The sequence below is a fragment of the Myotis yumanensis genome, unplaced genomic scaffold (assembly GCF_028538775.1).
Source record: "Myotis yumanensis isolate MYYU_CA2020_CCGP unplaced genomic scaffold, mMyoYum1.0.hap1 SCAF_2, whole genome shotgun sequence".
Taxonomy (NCBI): domain Eukaryota; kingdom Metazoa; phylum Chordata; class Mammalia; order Chiroptera; family Vespertilionidae; genus Myotis; species Myotis yumanensis.
In genome coordinates this window covers 1,258,136-1,270,777 of record NW_027223753.1, presented here as the reverse complement: position 1 = coordinate 1,270,777, position 12,642 = coordinate 1,258,136, and the positions used below count along the sequence as shown (strand labels likewise).

General features: G+C 62.0%; 1 protein-coding gene across 6 annotated transcripts; it reads right to left on the bottom strand.

Annotated features, from left to right (window-relative positions):
* Positions 1-3,803: 3,803 nt before the first annotated feature.
* Positions 3,804-10,816, bottom strand: LOC139002794 (tumor necrosis factor receptor superfamily member 14-like). 6 transcript variants are annotated; one of them, XM_070403925.1, is made up of 9 exons: positions 10,412-10,816; positions 9,096-9,272; positions 8,310-8,418; positions 7,778-7,903; positions 6,801-6,956; positions 6,483-6,710; positions 5,263-5,426; positions 4,537-4,583; positions 3,804-4,380 (listed from the first exon to the last, which is right to left on the bottom strand). In XM_070403925.1, exons 2-7 carry the CDS (start codon positions 9,162-9,164, stop codon positions 5,371-5,373), a joined length of 744 nt encoding a protein of 247 aa, XP_070260026.1. In that variant the 5' UTR covers positions 9,165-9,272; positions 10,412-10,816; the 3' UTR covers positions 3,804-4,380; positions 4,537-4,583; positions 5,263-5,370. The 6 variants fall into 6 exon arrangements, with proteins under 6 accessions (XP_070260026.1, XP_070260025.1, XP_070260027.1 ...); XM_070403924.1 differs by having other exon boundaries at positions 3,804-4,331; XM_070403926.1 differs by having other exon boundaries at positions 3,804-4,227.
* Between the last annotated feature and the right edge of the window lie 1,826 nt (positions 10,817-12,642).

The window sequence follows — 12,642 nt, the reverse complement described above, 5'->3', positions numbered from 1 at the left end:
GAGCCGGTGGAGCGCAGGGGGCGGGGCCGGCGCATCGGTCGCGGGAGGCAGAGTGGCAAAGCCCCCGGCGGCGTTGGGTCCGGACACGGGGGGGGGGCGGGGGGGGGGGCTGGCAGCGGCGGCGACTCTGGACCGGAGCCGGGCCCTTCCCGTAGAGATCGCCCCAGCTAGAAATGTAAAAGTTTTAAAATGCATCCGGGATTTCTGTGCACATGTAAAGGGAAAAGGCCAGTTTAAAAACGAGTGCGCATAGTTTTGAGCTGAACCTGAGCTTTTGCTGTGTACAGAATAAAAACCCGAGACTGTTTTGGCCTTAAAAAGTGTTGGAGAAGAACTTGACAAAGAAATGCAGGCTGGTTTCCCAAGGTGATTTAAAATGGCTCTTTTGAAGTTTCCCGCCCTGAGGCAAATACCACCAGGAAGTTGATAGTCAAATTTACATGTAAATAGCTATGGGGTTTGCTACTTGATTTCCCCAGCAGAAAAATTGTGACCATTTTGAAATTTAGCAGCTATGCCAGGCTTATTGGCTGGAAACTTAAAACTTTTAAGTTCAAATCATCTATGAAGCAGGAAGTATACTTGCCTCGTGGGTTTTTTTTTTAAGCTAATCTCTTTAAAAGGGACTGGTACAATTATTTCAGGTAGAAACTAATTTCATCTGATCTTAGAGAGAGTCTTTTGTTTGTTTGTAATAAATACCGTTTCTACCTAAATAAGACATAGGTCAAGAATCCTGTCCTGGAATGTGGGAAAGGGAAGGCCCCCACATCTGTTCCTGTCAGGCCCCCATCAGGGGACTTGTGCGGTGTCCCTGTTATCTGCTCAAGATCCCAAGACTGTAAAAATATTTGTTCACTGAAAAGGTGTAAATGTAAATGTTTATTTGATGTTTGTAAGCATCTCTGTTTGTTTGCTGGGAACTTTGATTTGCTATGTGATATTATGTGCTGGGTTGGGATTTTGGAATTCTGGAGTAAACTTAAAAGGTATTTGTGGCGCCCTAACCGGTTTGGTTCAGTGGATAGAGCATCGGCCTGCGGACTGAAGGGTCCCAGGTTCGATTCCGGTCAAGGGCATGTACCTTGGTTGTGGGCACATCCCCAGTAGGGGGTGGGCAGGAGGCAGCTGATCGATGTTTCTAACTCTCTATCCCTTTCCCTTCTTCTCTGTAAAAAAAAATCAATAAAATATATTTTAAAAAAAAAAAAGGTATTTGTGGCTTTTCTAGTCTGATTGGGACATTTAAGGATGGGGCTCACAGTTCCTCAAGGCAAAGATTTAATGGGCCCTTCCCCCTGCCTGTGCTGAATTAGATAATACAGGCCAGTACTGATTAAGAAAGACAATGGGCCTTGGAATCTGTAAAGATAGGCGGGAATGAAGCTGGTCTAATATACTGAAAGGGTTTGGTATCTGTCTGCTGCTAGCAAAGGAGGGGCTGATACCCCCTCCTAGCGCACTCCCTTGAAAGAGGCCTGCTTGCTGCTCTGCCACAAAGGGAACTGGTAGAAACAAACCATGGAAACTGGCGGGGACTGGGTGGCTCTCCTATCATGTTTGGCAGGCCCCACCCCCTATCATTCCTGACTTTCTTGCAAGAATTGTCTCTTTTCTTGAGAGGGCTCCAGAGGGCGCACGAGGACGTTTGGCTGTGCCTCGGCGTCACGCAGGAGACTGGCCCAACCCCAACTCCTCATCAGCACAGACCAGGAGATTGGGTCTACGTCAAAAGGCACCACCTGGAGACTCCTTGGTGCTGACGACCCCCACCGCTCTTAAAATAGATAGACGGCGGCGTCGCGACCTGGGTCACACCCACGTCCGGTCAGCGGACCCATCCATGACCTGGAAAGACTTCGTCACCAAATGGAGTGCTCGACCTGCTATGGCGTGCTGGACCTGCCTGATGCTGGTAACATTGCTCGCAATCACTCCTGCTACCGGGAGCCCCCCCACAATACTGTGTAATAGACTAAGATGATGCCTGCATCTTCATGGACATGGCTCCAAAGAGACAAGGACAATTTATAGGAAGGCCAAGAATAGACTTTAGTAGAATTTGGCTGCCTAAAGCGGCCATGATGCCAATATCATGTTTCATTGTATTGATATGTTATATTGACCTTTAATTCTCTTGCAGGTTTGAATGCGTGCTGGCTGTCCTGGAAGGGAACTATGTGGTGTGACCCCCAAAAGTAAAGAATGGCTAGCTGCCAAGAGGACAGGTGCCCAAATGGGCAGGAACAGTGCCCATCAGGTTTTGGTCTCTGTTGAGAGACAGCTAACAGTTGGCAGCCTGAAATACTGTCTTGCAGGCCTTTGTGACGATGCCCATGTCAGGGGTAGTAAGCTGGAAAAGGCCTGTTTAGAATAGAAGGTCTGAGGCATGGATATGCATAGAAAGAAAATTTAATGCCAACAATTACTGTTTTATTAAAAGGAATTGGCAAGAAAAGTCAGAAAATCTTAGAGTAGATCAGTATGTCTTTCTTCTTATGTAATTCCTCCTAAATTTGGCAACGCTAAATAAGTCATGGCAATACATTTCTTTGCATAGATTCAATAAGACCGGTTCCTAATAGTGGTTTTATTAATGGAAAACTTTGACTGGAGTATCATGTTTTAAAGAGCCCTGTCTGAGCTCTAAAGACTTGAAGCCAGTAAGAATGCCACGAAGAAAGCCTGGTATCCTGCTTGGAAGCCCTGAAGATGGCTGGCGCTGGAGTGTCAGGCCCATGCCCTACCATCACTGGCGGTTGGTAAGAGTAGAAGGGGAGCAGTAAGGATGCCTCTGCGTTCCTGCGGAACCCCCACACACTCTGGGCCGCAACAAGTAGGAGGGCTACTGAGATGGGCTTAAAACCTAGAGCATGGGCTCAGGTGGAGTTGCTACAGGTGAGGGATTCACCTAACTCAGCAGATACTGTAGACGGGCCTGATGGCAGCTGGGTGGCGTGGCTTCCTGGCCCTATGGGGCACATTAAGATTCAACCATGAGATTCCAGCAAAGGTAGTCAATTACCATTCTTGTTGTGTTTATGCAAACATCAGGAGAGTAGATAAATTAATCTTGATTTGGCTTTTTAATAGCCATAGAGGAATGTTAAGAAGAAAAATCCTATTTCAATATAAGTAGTTAAAGCTAAAATGGTTTCTTCCCCTTCCACCAGACCATTTGTTAAGATATGCCCAGTACGGGCCTCTAGAAATGCAGTCCATCTCATGATTGCGCGGGAAGTTCCAAGACAAAGGGGGGAATGAAAGGGCGAGGGCTAGGCCCTCCACCTTCCCCCAGGGTAAGGGCCATCTTGCCCCAGGGTAAGGGCTACATCCTTCATCTTACCTTGGCCACGTGTTTGGCAAGGAGCTTCTTCCTGGAAGTCTAAGACTCTGCTAGCCACACCCAGGAACAAGACATCGACTTGCGCCTGGCCAATCGGCAGAGCACAGTCCTTTCTCCTCCCCTTACTCCGACCCCCCCTATATAATCGGTCCCTAGGCGGGGTTCGCTCTCGGCCACTTGGTTTGCCGTTGTGTCGGTGAGTCTGGTGGAGGGGAGCTCAAGCTAGCTTGAAATACAGATTCTTATGCTTTTGCATCGGATTGGCTGGCTCCCTGATGTGGTTTCTTGGGGATCTTGAAATCTGGGCATAAGAAAAATCAGTTGGTAAATGCAAGTGAGAAATGGAACGTGCTCACAGACTGAGGTCTCTCCCCAAACTCGCTCAGCTACACCAGCCTCACGTCTCAGGGTTTCTCCGGAAGTCTGACCCGGAACCAGAGATTGACCTGCCCTCAAAGCAACTTGTCCAAGTTATTTTTATTGATTAATAAAAAATTAAAAACATATAAAACTGCCAGTTGGAAATCGTCTTCAAGTGATATGATGCACAGACATGACCACCGTCCCAGTCCCAGCCCAGGAGGAGGCTGAGGCCTGTCCTGCAGCTGAGCTCAGGGCCCAGGGCGGCGGGTGGGGGCAGGAGCGCCCTGGGCCAGGGCCTCACATGCTGGGTCAGGAGCCAGGAGGTCAGGCACCTCAAGAGCTCGGTGGGGAGATACGGGTGGTCCCAAGCCCCCGGCACAGCAGGTGGGCTCCTCCTCAGCCAGGTGCAGGCTCCCCTGACCCCGTAGGTGGTCCTTGGGGGCCTGGCCTCTGCCCACAGCCTCGCGGGGATGGCTCAGGCACCTGCATCCGCAGCCATGTGTCAGCTGGCGGTCGCTCTGAGGGAACAGGGATGCTGTCTCCTCCACGGGCTCCGTGGTGACGTCTGGCTGGACCCGGGAGGCCTGCAGGTCCCAACGGCTGTTCCTTTCTGCCGGCTCCCCTGTCCCCCGAGAGGGACACTCGGTGTGAAGAGCAGGGGCCACTCCCGCCTGGCCCGGATGCTCGGGGTCAGCCACCCCCAAGGGCAGGAGCGGGGCCTCCCTCCCCGACTTGGCACAGCGTCCACGGAGGACTCAGCCCCGCAGGGACGTGCCCCCTCCACCCCCCACCACCCTCCCCAGCCACCCCACAGCGAGCAGCCTCACCGCCAGGGTGGGGACAGGCAGTAATACCCGAGGAATGGCGAGTCCTCCTGCAAAACAGAGACGCCCCGTCAGGAAGGGGCCGCCGGCCGGGGACCAGGGGGCCTGCTGCTCACTGGGAACCTCCCAGAGACCAACCCACTCAGAGGCAGCAAGACCCAAGCACGGGCTCCTGATCGGCCTGTCCCCGGGGCCGGGAGACGGGGAAGGACCCGGGCCCTGCCACATCCCCTGCGGCCAACCCGGCCCCAACTCAGCCCCGTGGACTGTCCACAGGGAGGGCTGAGCCCCCCCAGGGGAGCGGCTGCCAGGAGCCGGGAGGAGGGACCCGCCCGCTGCTCAGAGCCAGGCCCTGGGCCGGGCACCTCCCGGTGAGGACAGGGCGCCACCTCGCCCACAGCCCTGAGCCTCTCTCTGCTCAGGGACCCCCCTCGGGCTCTGGGCACACAGAGCGCCCTGGGCAGGGACAGGGGAGGGAGGCATGACGGGACCTCCCGCTGCTCTCGGCTCCCTGTGCTCCTCCGTCCGCTGAGGGCAGGTGGGGGCTTGGGCCCTGGTGCTGTGTGGGCACCGGATGGGGGGGGGGGGGGGGGCCTAGGATCCTCAGACAGAAAGTCCCGATGTCCGGCATCCCAGGCCCCCTCTCTATTTGGGGGACAGAGCCAGAGCGGTGTCTGGGATGAGAGAGCTGGGACCTGAGCCCTGACGGGACCAGGGGCTCCTGCTCACCACGTGACCTTCTGTTCCTGATGGACATGAGCACAAGGGGCACAGAAATGACAGCGATGACGAGGATGACGCTGACGATGATGATGACGGGGCCCCCGGAGGAGCATGTCACGTCTGTACTGTTGGTCCCAGGCGTCGCTTCCCTGGAAAGTGGGCCACTGCACCTGGGGGAAGAGGGGGCCATGGGCAGCATGAAGGGTGCTCACTCCAACCCCCAGACCCCGAGCGTTGCCAGAAGCTGATACCAGCAGGTCATGCTCAGCTGGGCTGAATCATTGGGAGGGGACTGAGGGCATTTCTGGAAACCTGAACAGGATGCATAAAGGATTGCTGGCTGCCAGGCAGCTGAGGGCATTTCAATCTGCATGTTACTGCCTCCTGCTGGCCAAACACCTGGACAGCCGGGGGCAGTTCCCCCATCTGACCATGGACTCTGTGTACTAGCCCTGCCCTTTGATGTATGTCTACCTCACCTCAGGGCAAAGTGTGTTAATAAATAGCGAGGGGTCCTGAGACAAGGAGAACTTGGTTCCATTAGCTAAGTCTCCTCTGGTCCCCAAAATGCCTTTCAAAATCATGTTTCCTCTCTGGACTCTTTATTCCTTTATCCACAGCGCCTTCTCCAGATTCCTGAACCCTTCGAGCTGCTGCATTAAGACCACCAGCCTTAGAGCGTCCCCTGCGCAGCCTGGAGCACAGAGGGGGAGGCTGCTGCCTGGGGTGGGCCCGGGGAGGGGGCTCTGGGGGGCACTCAGGTCTGACTCTCCCTGTCCCACAGCCACGGGGAGACGGAGGGAGGGGAGGAAGGGGCAGGACAACCGGGGACAGGGACACTGGTCACCAGAGAGGGACAGCGAAGGAGATGCCAGGGGTGAGGACAGAGCTGGTGTCAGGAATGGACTGTGAAAGCCAGTGCCCCAGACAGAGGGACAGACCTGGGGGGGAGGATAGGAGGGGTGGGGGGGTGGACAGACAGGACCCAGAGCCTCCGTGTGGCAGTCACAGAAGAGACTAAGCAGCCAGGTCACAGCTGGAAGGGAGGAGTGGACATCGGGGTTCCCGTTTCCGGGGGAGTGGACTCCTCATTCTGGGAGCCTTGTGTGTGCACCCCGGACTCCGAATGGCAGGACCCCTCAGCCCTGACACCTGGGGACACCCCGGAACACAGGGTGGGGTCTCTGGCGGCAGCGCCCTGAGCCCCACATCAGGGATGTGCTTACCGGGCCCTGGGCTGAGGAGACAGTGGTGTGGAAGCAACAAGGTCAGAGGGGCGGCTGGGGGGCCACCGTCTCCCCGATGGGGGTCCCTTATCTCCCAGGAAAACCTGGCAGCCCCTCCAGGGACCCGGGTCACCTCCCTGGTCCAGGGCGTGCAGCCTGCCTGGGTGCCCCCCGCAGAGAAGGTGCCCGGCTGGCAGTCTTCACACAGCGTGTCCTGCCACTCGGTGCCTGAGAAACGACAGTGTCGGGCAGAGGGCTCCTCGGGGCCCCCTCAGGCCGGGGCCCGGGGCCCATGTCCTCAGGGGGAGCCGCGCTCACCTGTCTCTTGCACCCTCTGGCCTGGGCGGCAGACACTGTGGGGCCTGCACTGGACACAGGAGTCCCCGTCCTGTCGCACACAGAAGTGGCCGCGCCCGCAGCCGCACACGGTGTTGGTCCGGGTGGTGCAGTTCCATCTGGTCACCTGGCCCAGGCCTGGGACCCAGAGAAGGAGCTCAGAGCAGCAGCAAGGCCTGCCAGGGCTGGGGGAGCGCCCCGTCCCGGGAGGAAACCACGCTGAGGGCTGGGCAGCGCCCGCAGGCCTGGGGAGGGCACGGGGACAGGGGTGCAGCCCCCACTGCTCCCCCGGGACCGTGCCGGCCGCAGCTCAGGCTCAGCCGGAACATAGGCCCGGAGCTGCCGGACACAGAGGCCAGTCCCAAGGGGGGTCCGAGGGACGGGGCTGCAGCAGCAGGGATGGGGGCAGGGTCTTCTCCACAGAAGGCCAGGCCTCTTGGGGCGGCTGAGACCTCCCAGCCTGAACCCGGACAGGAAGTGGGGACCAGACAGCCAAAGGACAGGCCCAGAGGCGACTCCCAGGACCGGACGCCCCTCAAACAGGTTTCCCTCCTGAAAACCAGGCAGGTCAGAGGGCAGCCACAGGGCAGGGGCCTCAGCTGGCAGCAGAGGGGCATCCGCAGTGCCATCCCCCCAGCCCATCCCAGGCAGCTGCTTCCTTTGTGGTTGCAGCCACCGGCCCACCGCCGCTCCACTGAACCCCAAAGCATTGTGGCCTGCACCTCGGTCCCGGCCTTCCTTCTGGGGTTCCCCAGTCCAACCACCTGTCCTGAGCAAGGAGGAGACCCAGGGGCCAGTGCTCAGCCAGAGGAGGACCCTGGGCAGGGTGTGGGGTCCTGGGAGCCGGCACTGCAGGTGGAGGAGGCCAGGCCCCGGGGCGGCTTGGGGTCCTGCAGTCAGTGTGGCCGCGATGGGGGGCTGGGGGCTCGGCACAGCCGGGGTTGGGCTCCTGGTCTCACCTGGGTCACAGACGCGGCAGGGCAGACACTCGTGCAGGCCGTTGAGGTGGGCAATGTAGGTGCCCCGGGTGCAGGGCTCACACACTGTGCTCCTGAGCTCCCCGCAGGCCTCCTGCACCCGGGAGCCTGCAGCCAAGAGGACACACACTCAGGGCGGGGACGGCCCCAGGAGCCCAGGCAGGTGTGACACGCCCCCCCCCCCCCCCGGGTCACCCCACCTGAGCTGTTCCCAGGCCAGTGAGCCAGCTTGGCAGGATGTGAGAACTTTCTGGAAGTTGGGGCCTCCTGGGACACAGAGGCCTGGCTCTGAGCCCCCCTCTCCTGGCCTGAAATGGGCTGCCCACCCCCAGCCCCTTGAGCACTGAGCTGAGGGTCTGGGGGGGATGCTGGGGTGCCCTCTGTGTCCAGGGCCTTCAGGCCTCCCATGAAGGGGTGCTGGGAGCAGAGGGGCTCCAGGCCAGAGAGGGGGATGCCTGCCCCCAGCACAGCCCCGCCCCCGGCGCCCCCAGGGGCCCTGCAGAGCTGCACCCACCTGGCCTGCACTTGGGGCAGCACATGGCCCCCGTTGGGAACTCCCCCTCTTTGCAGGAGGGCTTCCCCAGTGCGCAGGGCGGGGCTGTCAGAAGGAGGAGGCTCAGGGCCTAAGGGAGATGGGGGGCGTTGGAGCAGAGCAGCTGCCTGGGCCTCAGTCTGACCCTCCGGGAAATGGGCCATGCCCTGCAGGGGCCCAGGACAGGATTGTCTACTGAGGATCCTAAGAGCCTGGGTTTGGGACCACCCTGTGTGTGACCTCTGACCCCCTGGGCTCAGGAGAGTGGGCCCCGCCCCTGGGAAGGCCAGGGCTGCTCTGACCCCACAAACTCAGCCTCTCTGCTCCCCGTGCTGGACCCGGAGCCCTGGAAGCTGCCAGGTTAGGGGAGGGAAGGGGGGCTCTCTTCCTGACAGGGTCACATGCAGGGGGAGGGGTAGGGGAAGGCAGAGGAGGGGGATGGGAGGCCGAGGGGGAGGTTTAGGCCTCTCAGTCAGCGCTGCTATGAGTGGTAACCACGGGCTTAGGAGCTGACGGCTCTGGAGCTGATGGAAACGCACAGGAAGCCTCCCTCCCGGGCACTGACACCCAGTTCCTCCCCAGACGGGGCCGGGCGGTGGGGGAGGATTCCGCCCTGAATGGGGGGGGGGGGGGGGGACAGGGGTCCACAGAGGAGAGTCCTGGGAGGGGGTGGTCTCCTGCTGGGCCCAGTCCCAGCGGCCAGGGCTGTGGGCAGGGCCGGCTCCCCCACCGGCGCTGGGCTGCTGGGCGACACCGACCCCGACTCACCAGCCTCAGGGCGTCAGCCGCGGGCGTCGGGCTGCAGGGGGGTGGCCCCCAGCCGGGCAGAGGCTGCATGTCCACCCCGGGACCCTCATTCCCTGACCGCGGCCTCGGGACTCCGGCCGGCAGGACAGATGGACGGCGGGACAGACGGGCTCATTCTCGACCTCGCAGCTGTGGGTGCTCCCAAGAGAAAGAGAAGAGCAAACTGAGCTTGAGCTTAAAAACTCCGAGGACAAGGGCCCACCCCACACAGCGGAACTAACCAACCCTCACACAGGAGGGCAGGGCTGCGGTCCGGCTCTCACCGCCAGGAGGGAGGGGCGGGCCCAGCTCCGCAGAGCAGTCCTGTCCCCTCTCAGGTCCAGGAGCCGCCTCCCCCGCCCCCCGAGGGAGTTTCCATAGAAGTGGGCGCCCCCCCAAAGCGCATCTCACTCCCTGTCGCTCTGCCCCCCAGAGAGCTGACCTGCAGCCTCTCCCCACGCGGGCAGAGCCCTCTGAGCCTCAGTGACCTGTGTCCCCTCTGCCTGGGGAGCTGTTTGCACCCACACATTCCAGAGGGAGCCTCTCAGGGGAACTCTGGGCCCCTGGGGGTGCGGGAGGGGCACGGTCACCCCTGAGCACCTGGAGGGGCTCCCCACCATGTGCACTTACACCCTCCTGCCTGCAGGGGGCGGGCTGGGTCATTCCTGCCCCCATTCCACAGACGGGAGGTGCGCATTCAGAGAGACAGGGCCGGGCCCAGGGCTCCGGGTGCAAACGGTGCTCAGACCCAACCCTCATCTCTGACCTCAGAGGCCTGGGCCTCCACCTCCGCCTCCTGCTCACACTGCGGAGGCGGCACAGGCCCCTCGGCGGGAATGAGGGAAGCGCCGTGGGATGAGGGACACGGACACAGGAGCCCAGGGCCTGGAAGGGACTCCCTCTGCAGGAACCGGGGACCTGCCTCTGGCTCCTGTGTTTCCAGGACGAGGCGCTGCCGACGCCACTGACTCCGCCGACCACCAGCTCAGGCCCCTCCCAGGCGCGCTCTGCGGTGGTGGTGCCAGCAGAGCCCCCAGCGAGGGGACAGCAGCCAGGAGGGACCAGCAGGGGCCGGGTCCCCTCCCTTGGGCCGGAGCTCAGCTCCTGCGGGAACCCCTTGTCCTCTGGGAACAGAGGCCCAGGTGTGCGCCCCAGGCTCCCCCAGCACCGGCTCCCCCTCCTGACCAGCCGGGGTGCCCACTCGCCCACCCAGGGCCGGGCAGGGCAGGGCTGAGCGTGCGCACTGAGAGGAAGGCTGAGCCCGGAGGTGACAGGTGTGAGGGCGGAGCAGGACTCACCTGGATGGGGGGGGGGGGGGGCTGGGGGGGGCGGCTGGTCCAGTAAAGACTCTGGTTCTGACTCAGCGCAGGGTCACCTGTGGGACCACATTGTCCGTCCACAGCGGGCGGGGCAGCAGGGCCGGGGCTGGGACGGGGCCGCTGCAGGGCTGAGGGCGCAGGAGCCATGCGGGCTGCACGGAGCTGGGCCCGGGGCTCCTCCCGGAGCGGGAAGGGCTGCAGCGCGGGCACCTGGGGGAGCGCCCGGGTCTAGAAGGGGCTGCGGGCAGGGCCTGGCCACCCGCCCGGAGGCACCGGCACCTGGTCCCTGGGGACCCTGAGGCCCCTCCGCAGGCAGCCCCGCCCCGGCCGCCTCCCGCCCGGACCGCCTCCCGCCCGGACCGCCTCCCGCCCGGACCCACTCCCGCCCGGACCCCCTCCCGCCCGGACCCCCTCCCGCCCGGACCCCCTCCCGCCCGGACCTCCTCCCGCCCGGACCTCCTCCCGCCCGGACCCCCTCCCGCCCGGACCGCCTCCCGCCCGGACCGCCTCCCGCCCCCGGACCTCCTCCCGCCCGGACCGCCCCCCGCCCGGACGCATCCCGCCCCCGGACCTCCTCCCGCCCGGACGCATCCCGCCCCGCCCTGTGAGCTGCTGGACGCCAGGCTGTGGGCGGGTTTGCAGTTGCCCCGCCCAGTGGTGATCCGGGACCGGAAGGGGGAGGTGAAAACAACATTTAACAATAAACAGAAAAGGACAGGAAGGGGGGGAGCAGCGCCCTCCAGGGTCTAGGTGTTTGCAGGGTGTGACACCTGGTTCCCTGGGGAAGGTGCGGGAGGTGACTAGGACACCGGCCGCTCCCGGGCTGAGGGACTCCGGGCCCGACAGGCAGGGGCGTGAGAAACGCACACCTGCGCCCGGGCCGGTGGCTCAGTGGTGAGCGCGTCACCCTGACCCCGGCACCCACCTGGGTGCAGGCGGATCCCACCCCGCCGGGTGCGAGCAGGAGGGACCCCTCCAGACCTCTCCCCCTGTTTCTCTCTCCTCCCTCCCCTCCCTCCCACGCCCCCTAAACCCTCGGGTGAGGATTTACAGAGAAAATGAAGAGAGAGAGACAGGCGCCCCCTGTGACATGAAGGGGGGCCGGGAGGGGAGCTCAGCGCAGGGGACAGACAGCACCGCCAGCGCCATGTGGGGTCGGACCAGGGCGGCGGCCTCCGCTCTGTACGGGGGGCGTGGGGGTCGCTGTGGGGGCCTGGCACCGGGGGTCCTGGAGCCACTGTCACCCCCCATCACTCACAGCTCCACCCACACAGGAGGCCTCACCCCGCCTCCCAAGGCTGGATCACACTCTGAAGCCACAGGATGGCTGAGGCATTGACCTTAACTTTCAGTAAGTATTTCACCCCAAGGTCTCCTCTCACTGCAGAGGCTTGGGGACCATCTCAGTGGCTGTGCGGGAAAAGCTATACATTCTGTGCTGATCAATTCTGCCGCGATGTGTGCGGTCTGATGAGAGACTGTGATCTGAGAATGAGTCGCACACACTGAGGCGTCACCTAAAAAGCATTTTGTTGGGGGAACAGTTTGCGCTGAGAGCAGCTCAGATCCTGTTTCTGGTGAGTCTCACCCACTGGTGATCCCGCCTGAGCCGTGGGGGTGGGAGGCCCGGGGCCATGCAGTTCCCTCTCTGCCCTGGAGGAGGCGCCCTCCCCGCTCATGTGCGTCCCGGCGGCCTCCTGCTCTCACTTGATGCCGGGGGTTCTGGCTGTCGCTCATGTTGGTGCCAAATTGCCCCGAGTTGCCCCCACAACCGCCCGCCCTCAGAGGCCTGTGATGCGATCCCCTGTCCTGGGCGCTGGGAAGGCCTCGAAGCACCGACCTCCCAGGGACACTGGGCCCCGCTGACCGCACTCTGGCTCCCAGCTCCGTCCTCCATGGCCACCAGCAGGCTCCTCGGACAAGGGCTGCTGGGCCGGGACGGGGCGTGGGGACGGGTCCTGATGTCCACGGGCGGGACTCACAGCCCAGCACCCTCTTCCCTCTCCCTGCGCCTGAGCCCAAGGGCCCCACGTGGTTCCACGCATTCACGTCCAAAGCGCCTCCGCTTGAAGGAACCGGTTCACGGTCTCCTTCCCGGGCGGGATGGGGAGAAGGGACCCCCCCCCTCCGGGCACATTCTGGCGTCCACCCGTGGGCAGTGGAGTCCGGCAAAGGGATCGCTCCTGGGAAAGCGCGGGCCACAGGGACGG